This window comes from Nelusetta ayraudi, unplaced genomic scaffold, assembly GCF_046127955.1.
Source record: "Nelusetta ayraudi isolate G7.1 ecotype Tasmania unplaced genomic scaffold, CSIRO-AGI_Nayr_v1 ptg000091l, whole genome shotgun sequence".
NCBI classification, from domain to species: domain Eukaryota; kingdom Metazoa; phylum Chordata; class Actinopteri; order Tetraodontiformes; family Monacanthidae; genus Nelusetta; species Nelusetta ayraudi.
In genome coordinates this window covers 369,805-390,000 of record NW_027466141.1, presented here as the reverse complement: position 1 = coordinate 390,000, position 20,196 = coordinate 369,805, and the positions used below count along the sequence as shown (strand labels likewise).

The window sequence follows — 20,196 nt, the reverse complement described above, 5'->3', positions numbered from 1 at the left end:
GGGAGGAGAAAAAAACAACAACAACAACAAACAACAAACAATTCTGCAAAAGAGCGGAATGTCTTTCTGCGTGGGAACGACAAGGGGGCAAGAAACGGAGAAGCGGAGTCCGAGCGAGTACATTCCACATGACCTGAGTTACTTGTGTAGTGTGGGTCGACGGGACAAGGCCAACGGGTGGTGGTGGTGGTGGTGGGGGTGTCGTGAGGAGACGCTGTGCTTTGCGACGCCTGCTTTGCGTTTTGTGCTCGGCGAACCAGGATTTCTCAGTTTTGTTTTGTTGTGGGGGTTTTTTTTTGTTTGTTTTTTTTCGTCGTCGTCGTCGTTCTTCTTTGAATCCATACGCGACCGCAGTTGTGGGTCTTTGCAAAAAAAAAAAAAAAAAAAATCCTCCATGCGCTGCTGCAGCCGCTTTTCATGCAAATCCTCTGACAACCAGACGGGTCGAAGACAGGAAGCCGTTTGTGTAAACTGTGGGATTCTTCTTGATGCGTCTGGCAGTGAAACAGCAGTACTTCAATTTAACAGTCCCGTATTATCATCATCATCATCATCATCATTATTATCGTTATTATCGTCGTTACTATTTCCTCTCTGGACCCTCGTAATTAACATTCCGACAGAGCTCTTCTCCCGAAAGCCGCTCACCCTGCGGCAGTTCCACAGCCAGCGGTTCCAGCTTCCCGTCCCCGGGACGCAGACGCAGGTCCAGGATCAGCTGGAAAACAGCTGATCCAGACACTTTGGAATAAGACGGGACCTTTAAATGACGCGCGTTTCCCATCCAGTCAGAAAAAAAAAAAAAAGGCTTTACGCATGCGAAGTATGGGGTGCTCGCTGAACACTTGAACAGCTGACGTGCTGCTTAGTTAAAAAAAAAAAAAAGAAAAGAAAAAAAACAACAACAACAACAACAACAACCCGTCCCTCAAACAATCGAAGCCGACTCTTCATCGAGTTGAAGGTTTTTTCCCCACATCATTGTGATAAGGACTTTGAGGCACTGGCTAAGAATAATAATAATAATAATAATAATAATAATAATAGTACAAATAATAGTAACTACCACAGTAGTCTCCTTTTCCGTTGCAGAAAAAAAGGAAGAAAAAAAAGAAGCTAGGCTATATCTTCTTCCTGCTGCGGATGCCGTCACGGTACAGAGGAGGCTAGTTGGTTAGTGATGGGTGGAGAGAGGCGGCGCCCAAGGCCACAGTCTGGGAGTGGGGGGGGCTCCAGTCCAGAACATCAGCGCCCACTAGTGGAATCAATCCCAGCAGCAACTGCCAGAGCAGCGTTGGCTTTCCCGATGCCAGTTTGTCTGAGTTCCGTGAGCTTGGGCGCTCCCTGCTGGCTAACGTTAGGAATTAACGGAGTGCAAAGATTTCTTTTTTTCCTCCAACTTTTTTTTTTTTTTTCTTTCTTCTTCTTCTTTTTTGCCTTTTTTTTTTAAAAAAAAAACAACAGCACCTGACTAGCCAAAGTGTGGAATCTACGGGTGGTTTGTTAGGCCGATACCTGAGGACTAGCTGGTGAGAAACACTTGTGCTGAGGCGTCTTTGCCGGCGCCGGCGCTCTGGCCGTCGGCGCCGCCGCCGCTCTTGTCCGGACTGGCGGTCAGCAGAGGCGCGTCGGGCGGAGCCGGGGTCACCTGAGGCAGCGCTTGGCCGTCGCCCAGGGGCGAGCAGGGCGAGGGCGAGGCGGCGGGGAAGAGGGAGGAGCACAGGAGCTTGACGGGGCAGAAGGCCGAACCCCGGGGGATGAAGTTCACCTTGTTTTTGTCGGGACAGGAGAAGAGCGGGAAGCCTCTCGATTTGCCCGACCTGCAGGACGAGAGGAGTCGCCTTCAGTTCCTGAAGAACACACACACACACACACACACACACACACACACACACACACACACACACACACACACACACACACACACACACACACACACACACACACACACACACACACACACACACACACACACACACACACACACACACACACACACACGGCTAACTCACTCCATCTCCTCGAAGACTTTGACCCTCTCGCAGCCCTCCGGCGGCTCCCGCTTGAACATGTAGCTGTTGTTGGGTCTGGGAGAGGTGGCGTACTTTGGCAGTGGCGAGCCGCACAGGTTGTCTGGAAACACAACAACAACAACAACAACAACGATTGGTCCGGTCCGTTCTGGAGAAGATTTTGAATTCTTTACGGCCGAGTTGAACAGAAAGTAAAAAAAAAAACAAACTTGACAGCAAACACCAGTAGCAGAACCTGGAACAGCGCCACCTGGGTCTCATTTAGGTCTGTTCAGGATAGCAATACTGTTATACTCTACCTATTAATATTTATTAAGACTCTACTCCACCAATGTTGTGCAACTTTAATAAGATCACACCTGATGCATTAGGAGCTGACAGGCTAATCAGACCAGGACCCCTGAGAGAAGCAGCAGCTATTCCAGGGGATTTAATAATAATAATAATCACTTAACTACTGACCTTATTTGGAATGTATTAAAAAAAAAAAAAAAAACTTAAGAAAGAAAAAAAAAAAAAAACAGTCCTTGGAGATTTCAGGAAGTGTGCTGCACCTTTGTCGGTTTCTTCTGCCGAACAGGGGCTTCCGCCGGGGGAGTGGAGGTGGTCGGAGCTGTGGGGGCGGGCCACCGGGCTGCTCTCGCCACTAGAGGGCGCCTGCGTGTCCGTGTCTCGTGTGTCTCCGCCGCCGCTGCCGCCGCCGCCGCTGCTGCAGTAATGATGCTGAGGAAAGGGGGCGCGGCGGCCGTCCACAGCGTCCATGGACTGCAGGGTCAGAAGTCAGAGGTCAAAGGTCAGGTTGTTGTTTTTTTGTTTTTTTTTGGTTTTGTTTTGTTTTTATAGGCCCGCAAATCACGTGTCAATAAATCAGTGGGAACAGGACAGCGTGTCCTTGAGGTGTCGACAGCTCCGGTGAAGCTCGGGGTCAACGACCTGAGATAAATCATCTGAGGGCTGCGACAGGCTAATACGCTGGTGTTTATGTGTCTGTTTTTTTTTCAAAGGGCAAAGTAGAAACAAAGCCCGCTAGCTGGTGCCGGGAGATTAACCCGGTGATGTGAGCGCACACGGCGCTACTCTATTTATTTTTTAACCTTAACAGCTGATTTAAACATCCCAGCAGGGAAACGGTCACAGAGGCCAGCAGGGCTGTAAAACCAGAGGGCTAAGTGTTTGTTTGTGTTTCGGTGTGTGTGTGTGTGTGTGTGTGTGTGTGTGCGTGTGTACGCACGTGAGAAAAAGGCAGACAGTGGAGAGCTTAACACACCTGCCAGTACTTTACTGCCCCCTTGAGACAGGATTTAAGAGGTGACCCTGCGGCTGTGCTCGCTGTCCGACCACATGATGCACACAGTCAAGCTGATAATGCACAGACGCTAAAAAGGTTCTGATAGCCAGTTCGGGTTTTGGCGGAATAGTGGAAGAGTTTCCTTAAAAAAAAAAAAAAAAAAATCTGTTTCCCGAATTCCACGCAAAAATGAGTTCCCTTCAGACGAAAAGGTGGAAGACGACCGAACGAGGCTTCCGTCCGTCACAATTAAACCCCAGCCAATCAGATCCAGTGGAGCCGGAGCCAGACTACTGTGTAACCTTTGAACCCACGCCGGGTTGAAGTAAGTTCACCACGTAGCGGTTAGCAGCGACGCGACAAAGCCAGACAAATCAGTGATGTTGAAAGTCGTGCGTCGTTCCACCTGGGCCAACGAGCCTTCATTCCTTTCTGCTCTACTCATTTACACAACAACCGGGAAGTGAAGTGGAGCCTGATCTTTACAGTCTGTTGCAGACCTTTCTCCCGATCCGACCGAGCCACTCCGACACGGGCGGCTGCGCTCCTACCTGGATGCCGTGCTCCCAGCCCTCTCGGATGAACACGTTCTCCAGTTCGTGGTTGATGCCCTCCACGCTGCTCGGCACCCTGCAGATGAGGGGCTTGGGCGCAGGCATGACCGGCAGAGCCGAGGAGGACGCTCCCTTCATCTGGGGTGGAGGGAGACAGAACCCACACACTTGTAAGCATGCGGCACAGAGGGGAGACGCCCTCATATCACAGCCAGAGACACTCAAAGTTTATCATGCGATAAAAACAAATCCTGCCAGTGCCGTGCCCTCTGCACGGCTCAGGGGAATTGAATTGTGGCCGATCCAGTTTGGTGAGATATTTCGTGGGCGGTGAGTTGTGTGTTTTAAACGCTTGCTGCTGGAGAGGAGATTAAATATGACGGGGAACAACATGCCAGAATGGTGTGACACACACACACACACACACACACACACACACACACACACACACACACACACACACACACACACACACACACACACACACACACACACACACACACACACACACACACACACACTTTCTCCCCACAGAGGCTGATCTGTGCCGTTTCCTGGGCATCTGTTAATGAATGAACAGCAAACAGCAGGCAGAGCCGAGCATGCCCAGACAGATCCCACCTCCCCCTGCTGCCCACACGCCAGCACCGCTGCCCCCTGCTGGCCGCCTCTCCGTATCCCTCTCGCCTCCTCCGGTACCACGGCTCAACATGTGGACTCGTTAACCAGAGCAGCTCGGTGAAAATGCAGTCAACATCGTAAACCTGGATTATCATCAATTGACACGCGCGCACACACACACACACACACACACACACATACACACACACGCGTGCGCGCACACCCCCCTGTGGTCTCTGCAGAGAAGGGAGGTCAAACTCAGCTACCTTGTCTTTCTTACAGATCTTCATTTCTCATCACTACAGACTGCAGCGGTGCGGCATTGCAGGGTTTGATTCAAAAAAATAAAATAATAATAAATAATAGAAACGTGCATGATCAACCGCAGTTAGCCCTATGGCTACTCCTGCAATCCCATCTAAACCTTGGTTGATCGGAAGTTCCAAATCCATTGTTTGCATGGACACTGAATACAATGATCCGATCTTGCGTATACGCGAACTGAAGCGTTGAATCAGAACGAATCGCAGATGTCCAATTTCCCGGAAATAGTGGCAGAAGAAGAAGGAGCTGCGCTTCCGCCTGCGTTGTAAACAAACTGCGCGTTGTCCGCACGTCCCCGGCTCCTTCACGGGCCTCCAAACCTTTCCCAGCGGCTTTTTTATTTGGTCCATCGTTTGGTTTGCGTTTCGCAAAAGAAACGAGCGGCCGCCGCCGAGGCAGTTACTGGTGTCCACGTAAACGCAGCTCATGTTTCCAGCCTCCTCCCTGCTGAAGGTAAAGGCGAGGTGGCAGCGAGGGCGTCTCAGAGGGGCAAAGGCCTGGCGAGTTCACATCTGGCTCACAGGCCGCTCATAGTTTAACATGTTTTTTGCAGAAAGGCCACAAACTGCCTCCCCCTCACAAGAGTGATTGTTGCAGAACATGGGACCTTTAGAAAAGCTGTTCTTTTTAGAAAAGCTTGGTGGTGCAAGATTTCACTGTAGACGGTCATGAGATGATGTGGCGGCAGGAAAAGTCGCTAGAGTTGTCGCTAGTCGCTTCTGACGGGGAAAAAAAGTCGCTATGGGGAGAATAGAATAGAATAGCGACTTTTTGGGGGGAAGAAAGTCGCCAAGTTGGCAACACTGCTCTGCATCAGCTTTGTCTGTTTCCACAGAGACATTCTGGGGCAATGAGGGCAGCCAATAGGAGGCGTGAGGGGCCGATTTGCTCAGCCCCAGTATTGAGTTTGTTTGCGAAGCAGAAACGATATTGCGACACCAAGTGGACACATTTAGAACGGCACTGTCTTTCATTGAAAAATTGCAGTTTTTTATATTTTTTGCAAAATCATCTCGCGGGCCGGAAAAAAAACAGTTTGCGGGCCTGATCCGGCCCGCTGGCCGTATGTTTGACACCCCTGGTCTCCAGTGAAATCTTGCACCACCAAGCTCGGTGGTGGTTAATGTTTTCTCTCTTTTTCTTTTTCTTCCCCAAACCAGGAGAGGATTCCCGCGTCTCCATTTGCTGTGGCGCACGTGTGTGTGTGTGTGTGTGTGTGTGTGTGTGTGTGTGTGTGTGTGTGTGTGTGTGTGTGCGTGCGAGTGCAGTGACGGGACGCAGACTTACCTGCAGCATGCACGCGTTGCCGTGCTGCGACAGCTGCAGCGAGCTCTGCTCCCGGTCTTTGCTCTGACGGCTGACCTGCTTGCTGCGCTGGAGCTGGAGCCTCAGCTTAGCAATCTGCTGAGAGACGGCAGGACACACAAGGAAAAGATTCAAGGGAAGGGCTTCAGGCAGTCACTTGGAATGAGTTGGAATCTTCCAACGTGGGGGAAAGTCCAAAGGAAACTCGCAACGACGTCGAGGCGCAAATTTGTAAAAAAAAAAAAAAAAAAAAAAAAAAAAAACGTTAAAAATATGTGCTGTTGCAATGTTATGTTTTGTTTCGTTCGACCAAAAAATGTGAAGCTGTAACAACTGAGCCGACCGGTCCGGTTGCAGGCCCGGAGGTGCCTCTGGTCATCCACTCCAGCACCGAGACCAGTCGCGTGGGTGGGCGTTGCTGCATGCGGCCCGGAGTCGAGCTCCCAAACAGGATACCCTTTGTGAGCCAAACAGACACACTTGTGCTGTGCAGACAAAGGTGTGGTCTTCACTGCTCTACTTCTAATCCCGGCAACGCCGTCAACAAAGAACTGCTGCTTTTTCTTCTTTTCTGTTTGTCATGACGTCCTCCCACACGAGCACTCGCAGAGGTCAAAGGGGCCGGAATGCGGTCGTTCCCTCGACCGCAGCGGCGGGTCTGTGGTGACAAGTCCAGGTGGCTGGAGAGTAATCACGCCGCAGGACAGAGGACAAGCGGTCCGCGGCCACAAGGTCAGGTCAAGGTCAAGGTTGTGGGATTATCTGCAGGAAGTCGGGGCGTCAGATGCTTCTTAAAGCAATCCGACAAGCAAAAGAATTGTTTAAAATTTTGCATGAGATACATGATGCATCCATCTGGGAAAGAATTTACATAGGAAGGCCTTGGAAGGAGTTTCTTTTTAATTGTCCATGACATTGAGCCAATCAGATCTCTTTCAAAACCAGCGCAGGTCTCCCAGTCGGTACAAACTAGAAGCAGCTTCCCGTTTGTTTCGCAGCTCAATCCTCACCGTGGCTCCGCCTCCTTCTCCTCTTTCCAACCTGCCCACTGATGGGCAGATCTGACAGATATGCATGATTTCAAACTTGAATTGAAGTCCTTTTATTTTGAATTGCTGATTTAAAAGAAAAAAGAAAGCAGTGTTTGTCAGTGAATCTACACTGATTGATGATGTTGTAGTCTGACTGGGAAACGTGCTTCTAAAGTCTGAAGTGACTGCATGAAGCCCACCGACTGTGTGAAAGGGTTTCTGCCCAGTCTCTGGAAAACCACAGGGGAAGAGGGATGTTAAATTTAGAGTGCGGTTTGGGAGAAGTGGAGACCTAATAGGTCTGCGTGGTCGGCCGGTAGATAGAGGGGAACCGACCCGGAGAGCATTTAAAGCTGGTCACAGTCCGACAAATAAAAAAAAAAACACAGTTAACCAACCAAATCACGCCAGCCGCACTGGGTCGGCGCACCGGTCGGGTCGGAGCGGGTGAAGGTACCTCTTTGAGATGGTCGGCGCTGCCCCAGGAGGCCGACCGCTGGTGAGAACTTCCTGGCTCCGCCCCCTCGTCGATCCAGAGGCCCGGGGTCTGGAACGCAGAGAGGATTCAGGTTGTTATGTAAAGCTCGTGCGGCCCTTTGAAAATGACTTTTATATGAGACACCGCAAAGTTCACTGTGATGCTAAAATCCACTCTGATCTCTGGAAATCTTTACAATATTAACCAGGAACAGGTTCTGCAGTGTGATTTTCATCAGCTGTGCTGCAGTCTTTGAGCCAACACTGGCTTTTATTACGGAAATTTTCAAATCAAAATCCTCTTATGTAAAACGACCGTTTGGTGGACATCTGTTACAAATTAAATAGAAAATAGGCTATCATTTGATTTCAGGAAAAACAAAGTGTTGCCACGCACGCAACAGAAACAACAAAAGTTTGGACCTGGCTTTTGGGAAATGTGTGTGTGAAAGGCCAACGGGTGCCACGTGTTCTGGAAAAGTGTGAAATGGATAGAAGGAGGAGGAAAACACTTGCGAGGCGCGATGAGCCGAGTTCAAACAGGAAGGAGGGGGAAAAAAAACAAAAAAAAAAAACAAAAAAAAAAAGCCAAAGTAGAGCAACGCTAAAGGGCTTCCATTAGCAGGCCAGGTTGGGATAAACACATCTGGCCCCACCGGGGGGCGAGCTGCACCAACTGACTGAGGGTGATTCCTGGTTCTTATCAGGTCAAAAACATCTACAGCAGCGAACCTGCACGTTGCCACCGTGTCAATGAGAAGGAATCAAACAGGCTTCCCGCCACCAGAGCACAGAGGCACATCTGTCTCCACCACTGCACAAACAAGGAAACGGCTAAGTTATGTAAATACATGCAACAAAAAAAAAAGAAAACAGCACACACACACGATTTTTCATGGGGGGTCGTCTGTAACCAAATGCCGGCCAAAAGAATATGGACAGCAATGGAGGTCCCAGACCGAGACCTTTGAAATGTCACACTGCCTCCCTGCTGAACCCACACACACACACACACACACACACACACACACACACACACACACACACACACACACACACACACACACACACACACCCTTGTCATATGTAATGTACAGTGTGAATAATAAGCAACACTCGTGAGGGCGTTTGTGCACGATTTTAGACGCTGGTTGCCTCGCCCCCCCACCACCACCACCACCACCACCACCCTGGAGAGAGAAAGGACAGCGCATTAAATGGGAGCTTGTGCTCTCATAAAGGGAGCACTGTGCTGGGCTACGTCGGCGGTGGAAGATGTGTAGCTAGCCTCTTAGCATCTGCGCTCTACACAGTGCCTGCAGAACGGCCCGAGGTCATCTGGCGGCCCCGGGGCCAAACTTTGTGACATCACAAAGGGGACGGACACCCTCCTGGGTCAATGTCAACACTACCTCATGTTTTCAGGTAAATTCTAAAACAAGTGGAAGGTCCAACCGAGCACAAGTTTTAGCAGGGTCAGGGTTGATTAGGGACGTAAACAGAGGGCTAAGTGTGCCGTTCTCTGGGGATGTCTACAGTGTATGTGGGATAATCAGACAATTGTGTTCCACTAGACTCAATGAAGATAAAAAAAAAAATAATAATAATAAAAAAATAAATGACTAAATACTAGGGATGGGGGATATGGCGTTTGCGTTACATCGTCCAAAAAATTACCGCGGTAAGAATATGACATATCGCAGTAATAACGATAAACTCTTGTTGATGACGTATATTACGTGCGCAACGCACTTGCTGCTGGTAGCCGGCCGCTCATGTGTCGCACAATAACAAGCCCGGTAGCCACCGTGCTCGAGAATCGATCGTGGATTGTGTGCAAAGTGAAAATGAACACCGCGGAAACGATTTGCAAACATCCTGTTTTACTTTTTATTTACTTTCTCTCGGGTCGGCGGACCGGGCTGTTGAGGCAGGAAACGCAAAAATGTTAGCTAACTTTTACTGGCACGACTCCCGAGTCAATTTTAGCAAGGAACCTTTTCAGGCTTTGTGTTCTGAAGTTACTCGAAGCAGACGTTCAACTCTTGTCGTTTATTCACACCGTCTTTTTTCACGAGCGATCTTTCTTTCGGTTGTCTGTAGCGCTTGTTTTCAGCGAGCTACTGCTTCTTTACACACGGCGTGCTTCCGGCGTTCTTCTTCTTCCGCCTTCAGGGAATAAACTTGCGGCGCCACACCAGGCCGGGAATAGGTACTACATCGTTTACAGTCGTTTCCAGCGTATCCGTGTAAACGGGATATTTTTATTTATTTATTTTAAATACGGCTTGGTGTAAAAGTTTCGTTTTTGTTTTTTTTTAGAGTGCGGTTTCAAAAACATCCCAAAACATGGAGTTGAAGTGTTTTATATTTTTTTATCGGATATTGGATCCCACCTGGGGTGTTGGTGGGACACACACACACACACACACACACACACACACACACACACACACACACACACACACACACACACACACACACACACACACACACACACACACACACACACACACACACACACACACACACACACACACACACAAGAATCTAGCTCTGTTTTTCCAAAGGCAGGAAATAATGACTGGGCTTCAATAGAACACGAGTGGAATTTGCAGCGGATTGTTTGGACTGCGTGCCGGGACATGCAAGCTCTGCTATCGTTTGATGCTGTCTGGAGATGAGAGGAGGCGGCGGCGTTCCGATCTGGTTCTCTCCTCCAGTTCTGCAAATATCAGAGAGGAGCCCAGGAAAAATGATCATACCGTTACATTTTTTTTCAACCAAAGAAAATATTATTTGTGAGTTTTTAAATCAAACACCAGCGCAGAGTGCAGTCATGGCCAGCGTTAAAAAAAAAAAAAAATTATCCATAAAAATATAATAAAGATACTCAAAAGGTAGTCCCTGAGCCGACCCATGTGATTCACATCCTCAGGTCACACGCACGACCTTTGAGAAGAAAATCACTCAGACACATCTCTGCTTGTCATTATGCTACAGCGTACCAATACACTCAGTTAGGGTGTGGAAATCAGCCGTCTGTGATGTCACAATGAGAACTGACAGCTCCTCCCAGGTTAGGTGGCGCCAACACCTGTGGCTCCACCACAGACATGTGGCAAGTCCAGCCGAGCATGAGTCCTAACAGGAAGCTAACGCCCAGCAGACGACGATGTGAAGCCCACGTGCCCAACGTCTATCTGACCATCGGGACAGAAGAAGATAAAAGGCCGTTTGGCAGCAGGAATGTTTTGATTTTGTTTGGGTTTTTTTTTTTTTAGAATTTTTATCATCACCCGCCTGGAGAACAGAAGACTATCTTGTCTGGCTTTATCCTCCTCACGGCAGCTGATTGGTCACATCCTCTGAGTGGATGTACGGCACATATACGTACGAGTTGTGTGTGTGTGTGTGTGCACGTGTGTGTGGGGGGGGGGGGGGGGAGGAGCGGGTGAGGGAGAGGGCGTCTTTGTGAGCGAGAAGACGTGGCGACGCACACGCCCGTGCGACGGGCTTGGCTTTTGTCGCGGCTGCTGCTGCTGCTGCTGCTTTGAGGTCGGCTTGGTGTGTGTGTGTGTGTGTGTCAGGGCCCTCCTAATCTTCATACAGACGTCCTCTGTGCTGGGCGACCGCAGGGCCCAGGGCACACAGGCCTGTGCCCGCCCCCCCCCCCAATCCAACCCCTCGCGGAACACTCATTAGCATGTGTATGGGGCCCTCTGCTCCTCGGCGCCCACACAAAAGGCAGGCGGGCCATGCGGCCCACGAGGGCCAGGTGGTAAGCAGTGGGATTTTTCTCCTCGCCTCGGTGGCCGCCAGCAGGGCAGGTGCAAACGGCCGCACCTCCGTGTGGGGCTGCCTTACAGCGCTGAGGGAAAGGGGGGCGGGGGGGGGGGGGGGTCCTGACCCCTCGGCACGTCGCTCCACAAAAGGAGGCCAAGGAGGCTTTTTGTGCACCGCTGTTCACCACTCGTGTCTTATTTTGGGGGAGAGAAAAAAAAGAAGAAAAGAAGCAGCAGCCGCAGCAGCGACTAAGGCAGCACTTGTTAACAGGAAGTGGTCCTTCACTAACCCTTGGGGGTGGAGGAGTGGAGTCTGTGGGTGGGGGGGGGGGTTAGCTACTTCTTTCTCCTAAGGACTGAGGGCTGACAACCGTGTCACATTTTTCCACCACACCGCAGCACCGAATCTCCTTCCAGACATTAAAAAAAAAAAAAAAACTAGGGAGAAAATTATAATTTTAGCTTTTATGCTTTAATGACAGGAAGGCATGGCTGACAGTCGTAATACATCCACACGGTTATTGCGCTTGCGAGCCCACAGGGTTTGCTTTTTTTCTCCCTTCTTTTTCCTGACTCGATCACGTCGGGATTGATTTTCCATACTTTTCCTGGGCCTTCCAGCACAGGAAGGAAACCCTGTAATTTGAGGTGTTCGCCCCCCCACCCCCCACCCCCACGGTCCTCCAGCCACATCCTCACACAAAGCGTTGCGAGGCAAACGAGGGGTTAACGGGATGAAGCCCATGTAAATGAGCCTGGGCGCTCTTCATTCAGGCACATGAAAGCCTTCTTTTAGCAAAGAAAGAGCAGCCCTTGTCATCATCATCATACACACTCAATGGTCTTTCTTCGCCCCCCCACCCCCACCCCACCCCTGCACCCCCCCCTCCACCCCCCAACACCAACCCAACCCCAACCCAGCCTCACCACCCCCCCCCACCCCCAAAAAAGAGAAAAAAAAAATTAAGCTCTTTACAGCAAAACATTTAGCCGAGCCCGGCCCGGTCACACGGCCAGATTACAGGTCCATCATGTGATAGCTGCTCTCCGGTGGCCGTGCAGTAACTCGAGGAGGGGGAAAAGCGGCGACGTCGTACGTCAGATTTGCAGGGCGGATGAGCGTAGGACCGCCAGACTCCTGCGTCGGCCCCGTCGACCACTGACGAGGTCTTTGGCTGCGGCTCCAGGGTTCGACTCGAGCGCCGCCGGGCCGTGACAGTCAGCCAGCCACCGGCAGCCACTCGCACGTCTCTCCCCCCCCCCCCCCTTAATTTGTTTGGAGAAAGTTGAAAGTGGGTGTGGAAGTTTGGGGGGGGGGGGGGGGGGCACATGAGCTGCAAAGACTTGGCTTGAGTGCGTGGGGCGAAAAATGGCTGTAAAATAATATGGCATTTTGAAAAGTATTTGGCTTTGTGGTTTTTCGGTCGGGTCTTTAAAACATGCGCGGTGAAACTTTTCCAGCTAATTCGATACATTTCGCCGCCACCGACACGCCGAGCCAAAACGATTTCTTCTAAATTCTGCCCCAATAGCATGTCACTCCGCCTCTTTAATGCACTGCCGTTGCATACAAATCTCTTTGGGTGCACGATCATTTCTGTAGATATTTGTTTTCTTTTCTTTTTTTTGGTTTGCTTGTGTGTGTGTGTGTGTGTGTGTGTGTGTGTGTGTGTGTGTGTGTGCGCGTGCGCAGCTGCGCGTGCGAAACGTGCAGCCGCTCTACGACGAACAGGCGGCCACGCCTCGAGTCTAAAGATTAGAGTTATCGCAGGGCCGACACGCCGACTTTGTTCCCTTTTAGGAACCAAACCCAGTTGCCGCTCCGCAGCCGCGGCCGTACGTCACCATGGTGCCGGGGAAAACATGCAACACGTTGCAAATTGAAGCCCGGTGATATAACCATAATGATTTATAGCCGAGCGAGCTGCCAGGTGGAGGAAAGCATGACTTAAGATTATTATTCCCTTCAAAAGACACATGACTGGAGCATGGAGCATTTCCACCACTTGTATTGCCATCATTTCTTTTTTTTTTTTCTTCTTTTTCCTTCTTCTTGCCTGCTTAGCATTTGCATGCGCAGGCTTTCTTAGCGCCTGTGCATGCAAATGCAGGATAAGGAGGTAGTGGGCACAACTTCTGATGTGTGCATTTTTTTTTTGTTTGTTTGTTTTTTGCAGCTTGGACTCATTTTCTTTCGGATTCCTGATTTTTAAATTTCAAACTCACTAAAAACTCATGCCGTACTCAGAATTAGTATGGCATGAAAAAAGAAAATTTGCCTGCCAGACCAAAACGAGTGACAAAAACAAAACAAAAACAAAAGAAGTAGATCGTGTGAAAACAAAGCAGCAGGAGTGGGACTTGATTTTTTTTTTTGGAGCGAGCCTTTTGACAAATATCCAATTTAAAGATTTTTTTTTTTTTTTTACCATTTTACCAAAAAGATGAATCCAAAGCACGGTACCTGTGTGGCTTTGTCTTTCATACAGGAGGGGTAGGGTCCGTGCGAGTCCCGGGGCCACTGGCCGGTGAGGTACGGCCCCGTGATGGCGTCCAGAGAGGACGTGCGGCGGATGGCGCAGGAAGTCCGAACCTGCAGCTTCGACCTTTCTGCTGGCGGCGACAAAACAGAAAAACAAATACCAGAGTGAGAAATAAGACGGCTGTATCAACATGTACACAGACCAATGCAGGCGTCGACAGCAAAGGAGCAAAACTCCCAAAACAGCCTGAAGGCATCTGCTGCACACAATGTCCCAACAACACCTGAGTGCAGAGGGAAAGAGCAGAACGTCGGGTCGCAATAAATCTGCTCTCAATGTGCACCCAAGGGAGCCGGAATGATATTTTAAGTGGCACCGCTTCCCAAATTGTTAACACGTTGCAGGCTGCCAAAAAGTAATTGGCCAATCAAACTGTTTCCCCCCCCAGAGTGGATTTCTTTTAGCGAGTCTTTCATTCATTTGCAGGAAGCGACTGATCAACGGGATGTACTGACAATTTCGCCATTTCAGACCCGCTCTGTATGTGTGTGTGTACATGTGTGTACGTGTGTTGCAGCAGCGTCTGCATCCTTTTCACTTTTCATCGAAGTCACGATACTGCGTGAGTCACATTTCCTGCTAGCGCTGCCTGTGAGGACATATCCTGCATAGCACCGGCTTCTGCTGTTGTGGAAACAGCGAAGCAGCGGCGAAGGAGGAGGAGGAGGAGGAGGAGGAAGAAGACAGAAGTTCAGGCTTCGTACGAAGAGGAGAAAAGATTTCAGATAGCTGGCCAGGAAACTGCACCATGGCGGTGGGCAGACTTCACACGCAAGCAAAGCAAAAAGATTACACAGTAGACGGAGGCACCTGGCCGTGCAATGCCTTGGTCTTTGCAACCGTGCGGACAGTGTTGCTAATCTTACAAGTGTTGGTGGAGGTCAACAGGGCAGCAGCAGCAGCAGCAGCAGCAGCAGCCCCCGCCCTCCTCCCCCCTCCCCCTGAAGGCAAAGGCAAATGGCTGAGCACGAGTATCTGATGTTATGAGAGCAGTCTGCTGCGAGCCACAGCGGTTCAAGCACACACCACCACCCACATAAGAACTCATAAACAACCACAACACAATGCAACATGGACACAGCCTGCATCCACTCAACATTCCTGCAGTGACACACAGTGAATCAATACAGAGAGGCAAAAAAAAAAAAAAAAAAACTAAACTAAATGTGCAAACACGAAAAAACATTAGAGGACAGCGTGAGACTGTTGTAAAATAAAATACTAATGACAGAGTTGGACGTTACTCCTTCCATGAGAAGCAAAGCTTGACATTCGGGACACATGTGCCCGGGGACCACATTCTCACACACACACACACACACACACACACACACACACACACACACACACACACACACACACACACACACACACACACACACACACACACACACACACACACACACACACACACACACACAGGCTGACCGAGCATCCGCGTGGGGCACCCCTCTCCTAGCAGGACTGCACAGCCGCCCCGATTGTTGTTCTTTGTCCATAGAACACACAGGCCTGCCCACCCCAAAAGTATTGCCTAAGCAAGCTCGCTGGGCTACAATAAAATTCCCTGAAGCATCGCAGACAAAGGAAGCGGGATAAATTTCCATCAATATTGATACAGGCCAAGCCGGCTGCGCCCTACGACTGGGATTGTGGTTATTTTCCACCGTCTCTGCACTTGCCAGACTAGAATAATCCCCGGGTGTGAGAAAAAAAAAAAAAAGGAGGAAGCCCCAGACGTGCAGTTGGGTCAATCTGCTGTTTTTTTTTTTTTTTTTCCTTATTCTCAACGGGGCTAACAGGAGGTGAATTGGACTTTAGTTGGAGACTTCAAAAAAAAAAAGAAAAAAAAAAAAGGGAACTTTCTTTCCCCCGGCAGAGCGCTGGGAGGCAGCCTGGGCATTTTCAGGGCTCAACGGCTGGTTTATTAGCTGCAGAGCTCAGCCGAGGCAAATGTGAAAACAAACATGTGGTTCCAAATCAGTTAACCACAGCGGCGTGGTTTCCTGTAGGTTTCCACAAGGCCATATTAGCAGTCAGAGCAGGAGGAAAATACTACTCTGTTCGTCATGTGATCACAACTGAGGCAATTGATTGACCCGTCTGCGCCGCCATTGGACAAAGGAGGTCTATTCACTCTGACATAACCAATTCCAGCCCACCCCCTGCCCCATATAAACATCAAATTATAATAATGATGATTTGAGCAGTAATCATTTTTTCCCCCACAAGTTTTCAGGTTTATGCATTTGGCAGGAAATTGCAGGTTAGCATGATGAGCGCCTCACAGAGTAACGCCAGCCCAGCACCGGTCCAGCACGGACTAGATCAGATTCGCCCTATAGGGGGAGAGGGGGGGGGTTTCAGCACAGCCAACAGTGCATTCCATTTCCAGCCTGGAACCACGGCACAGTCGAGTTGACGCCGTTCCGCTGGGAAGTCAGGAAGGGAAGACGGACACGTCGCCCCCATTCGTTGTTGCTGCAAGCGCTGACTGACCGACAACCGCTACCATTACCGCTACGCACTCGCACGGTTAAAGGACGAAAGTAGCAAAAACACTTGGCAGAAGTGGCACGCTTCTATCAGCGCAACTCTTCAGCGAAGCAAAAGAGAGATTCAAAGGGTGTAAGACGCAAAGCTCTGACGCCAGGCCGACGTGAGGCCGTCCTACTCAACTTGAAGTTGCTGCGGCGCCATCCGATTGCTCTTGATCTGAAAATTCCCACTTCAAGGAAAGTCTTTCCAACGCCGTGAAGGAACGCACCTTTAATATGGCCACCTTTTCACGCCGAGTTCGGGGGCCTGGGGTGGGGGTGGGGGGGTTCAGACGCGTCACGCAGTCATCAAACGACTAAAAGGCGGCGCAGAATTCCACCGCAGTCAACATTGTTTTGTTTTTTTGCCACGTTTGGTCCTACGCTGCAGTTTGAACGGGCTTGACAATGAGAGCAGGGCCCGTTTCAGCGTGGCTGGCACTTTGACAGAGAGAGTGTGGGAGATTCATTGTTGGGAGCCTTGTGGTGGCAGGAGTGTGATGTCATGGTGGTGAGGTGAGAAAAGGTCTCGGTGTGGAGGGGAGGAGGGGCTAGGGAGGAGGGGCTGGGGGGGTCGGTGGGGGGGCTGACGATGAGGATACCAAGAGGTGGGACCGACAGTTAAGTCCATTAGCGGCGCAAAACACCGTCTGTCTGCTTCCCTTGGGCCCCGTTTGGGACTAGGTTCCCATCAAACAGCAGACATTTGGTCTAAAAATGGGTTTGTGATAACAAAATAAGAAGCCATATCGGAACTATCGGAAAGATCTACCATTTTATTTTGGACATCGAAGGAATGTTTTCCGTCCTTGCGTCAGAGAGCGGACTCTTCTCTCTGGGACTTTGTGACTTTGTGGTTCCTGTTGGGCATGTGGGTCATTTAAGCTTAAACGCCGCTTCGGTACAAGTCGTGGCAAAAAGTAAAATTTCTACAAAGGACCAATGACTGTTAAGTCCTCTTTGCAAGGTGGAAATCCAGTAGGAGAAAGGTTCACGGCATAATTTACAATTCTTGAGTCACAGCTTATTATAAACACATCAGGGAAATGAGACGCACAAATCCAATCACACCCTACTTGGCTGTTAGGTAATTTTATAGTTGTTTTCAAACCTCTTAAAGTTGTTTTAATGGCTTAAGCAAACAGACTGACACTTGACACTCTCCGTAGTTCCCACTGCTTTCTCTGGGCCGCGCAAATCCAAACAAAGAACAGTAGAGAGTGTCCATTTCCTGGTTAGTTCTGATAACAAAAACTTCAAGAAATGCTCAGCGCAAAAAAAAAAAAAATGCCGCTGTGGCGAGAGACAAGTGTGGACTGGATCACAACATCTCGCTTGTTTGTCTCCTGACAGCCTGACAGACTGACAGACGCGTTTCAGTTTGCATTTTGTGGAGCGCTTGCAGCAACAAGTGACACGATCACAAGCATTATCCCAGCCAGGTCGGCTGGGTAGCCGCTGCAAGGTCGCAGCAACGAAGGAGGGTCAAGTCTCCATCATCGGCCCTGACACGGGACACTAGCCTGGGTTAGAGGTCGTCTCTTTCAGCAGGGCTGAGGTATGCGCGGCATGCCGCCGGGGTGGGAAACCAACACCAACCGCTGGCCAAACACAGCAGATGCAGAGAGCTGCTGGCTGGCCCAGTTGTTGTGAAGAGACTTCGTTTCCTGCCTCGCACGGTACACTGCTCAAGGATGGAACTCCTCTCATTCAAAAGACGGGGAAGAATGCGAAGCATGACGGCAAAACTCTGTGCACAGATCCACGATAACTACCGCTGAATAGACGGGAGTGTTGCTATTTTGTTTAAGGTGATGGGGAGCGGGGGGTGGGGAGGGGGGGGGGCAGCATTCAGCCGATATGCAACAGACAATAACCATTAAAAACAAAAACATTGCTCTAACTGGAACAACCTGAAAAATGCGTTCAGCTGCTCCGATGTTAAAACGTGACTCAAATATTTAGACAGTATGTGGTTGCAAAGGGGGGGGGGGGGGTTGTTTTATAGAAAATATCTTTGCAAATAAATGCAGCTGCCGGCAAAAAAGAGGCAACAGCCACTGGTCTGAAAGAAAACTGCTGCAGTGTTGATACAAGAGGGGGTGGCGGTGGCAGGACAGACCTTCAAATAAATACGAGTGTGTGGGAGAAGTCTGATCTGGACCTACCTGGACTCTCCAGGCCTAGATTCTGTTCTCCAAAATAAAGGGGAAAAACCAGCCCCCCCCCAAAAAAAAAAAAAAAAAAAAAAAAACAGGGACGCAATTCAACAGTCGTCCCTGTAAAATGCCCATGTGTTCAGTGAACATGACGAGGCACAGCATGTGTTCAGGCTGACTGCTGGGTCGAGGGGGCTTCCACATGGCCTGAATGGAGTGAGGTCACAGCAGGCAGGCAGGCAGGCAGGCAACACCTGACCATTCACTCAGGCCGGCTGCTGCTGCTGCTGCTGCTGCTGGGACTGACGTGGCCTTTTTCCCCCCTTCTTTCTCTCTCTCTCTCTCTCTCTCTCTCTCAACTGAACGCGTGATTCTTCTGCCAATTCTGCGCTGCCTCTATCTCCTCTCCTGTCAAAGGTCCATATGAAACAGGAGCCAACCAATGGTGCCTCGCTCGTGTTTGTGTGTTGAGAGGAGCCCAATTGTGCAAGTGCACCATTTAGCTAAATAGTTAATGCACAGCGCCCCAACCCTCTCTTGTGCCATGTGCCAGCCTCGAAATCGATTTATGGGACGCATACTATGAAAGTCTAGCACGCACGCCTAACTTTTACAACTGCGCCCCAGCTGTTGTTGCTCACGAATAAAGTTAAAAGCCGACTTGTTAAAAGGAAGGCGACACGCTGTGACAGGACATGTTTAAAGATATAGGTTTTTTTTGGCCTAGAAAACGCAAAGCGGTTTGGGTAGGAGGTGAAGAAGAAGAAGAAGAAGAAAAAAAAAAAAACATATCTGGCAATACCTCTGGAAACTGGAGAGTCCGGAGGACAGGAGGAATCCTTATTTTCGGGAGACAGTCTTAGCTTAGCATTCGCACTTCCTGGACTGAGCGTCGGGCTGCCGGGGGGGCTCGAGCCTCGGCCGCCCGTGGCCCCGCCGTGGCTGACCTGCGCCCGCGTCGGGCTGCTCGGAGCCCCGCGCATGAGCTGGAAGGGCACGGTGGCGCGGATGGGGTGCAGGCGGCAGCCGTTGTTGAACGAGCCCGGGGAGCCCGCATTGCTGCGCCTCACCCGCGGCTGCTGGAGCGAGTTGTTGGGGGCTGACATCCTCCCGAAACTGGCCCGTGGCTTCCTCCAAGTGAGGCGAGGCGAGACGTCGTGGCCAAAAAAAAAAAAAAGGCTGCCGCTTCCCTAGTAGGAGGTGGGACGGGAGGAAGATAAACATTAGCGTGTTAGCAATGGACGGGGAAACCTGCTGGTAGCTTCCGATTTCTTTTTCTCTCTCTCTCTCTTAAAAGTAAATCCACTCGTGCGTTCGAGAGTAAAATACAGCCCTCGCGACGCACTTTTTGTTGGCAAACTTACCCGGAAGACGTTAAAACATACCGATGTGAGCCCTAAATGTCTGACGAATAACTTTTAGAAGTTTCCCAAACACTTTCTGGGTTGGTTTATATCGTGTTTGCCTGCTCTTGCTCAGCCTTCCCCATCATGTCTACTCATTCTAAATGTCAGTCGTTTCAGCCAGAGTACTGGCTGG

At 50.1% G+C, this 20,196-nt stretch overlaps 1 protein-coding gene across 6 annotated transcripts in view; it reads right to left on the bottom strand.

Annotated features, from left to right (window-relative positions):
* Positions 1–20,196, bottom strand: part of glcci1b (glucocorticoid induced 1b) — a 27,906-nt gene extending 7,710 nt beyond the window's left edge. Inside the window, exons 1-10 of one of the 6 annotated variants that reach the window (XR_012929035.1) lie at positions 20,022–20,195; positions 19,460–19,847; positions 13,883–14,031; positions 7,614–7,703; positions 6,108–6,224; positions 3,873–4,013; positions 2,588–2,798; positions 2,013–2,133; positions 1,516–1,820; positions 29–426 (exon numbers count right to left, since the gene is read on the bottom strand). Coding sequence is in view for 5 of the 6 variants with exons in the window: in XM_076046837.1 (XP_075902952.1) it covers positions 1,523–1,820; positions 2,013–2,133; positions 2,588–2,798; positions 3,873–4,013; positions 6,108–6,224; positions 7,614–7,703; positions 13,883–14,031; positions 19,460–19,763 (1,431 nt within the window). In the remaining variant the exon portion in view is untranslated. Of the gene's footprint in view, positions 1–22; positions 427–1,453; positions 1,821–2,012; positions 2,134–2,587; positions 2,799–3,872; positions 4,014–6,107; positions 6,225–7,613; positions 7,704–13,882; positions 14,032–19,459; positions 19,848–20,021 lie in introns of those variants that run through there. The other 5 variants (XM_076046837.1, XM_076046839.1, XM_076046836.1 and 2 more) reach the window with 5 other exon arrangements.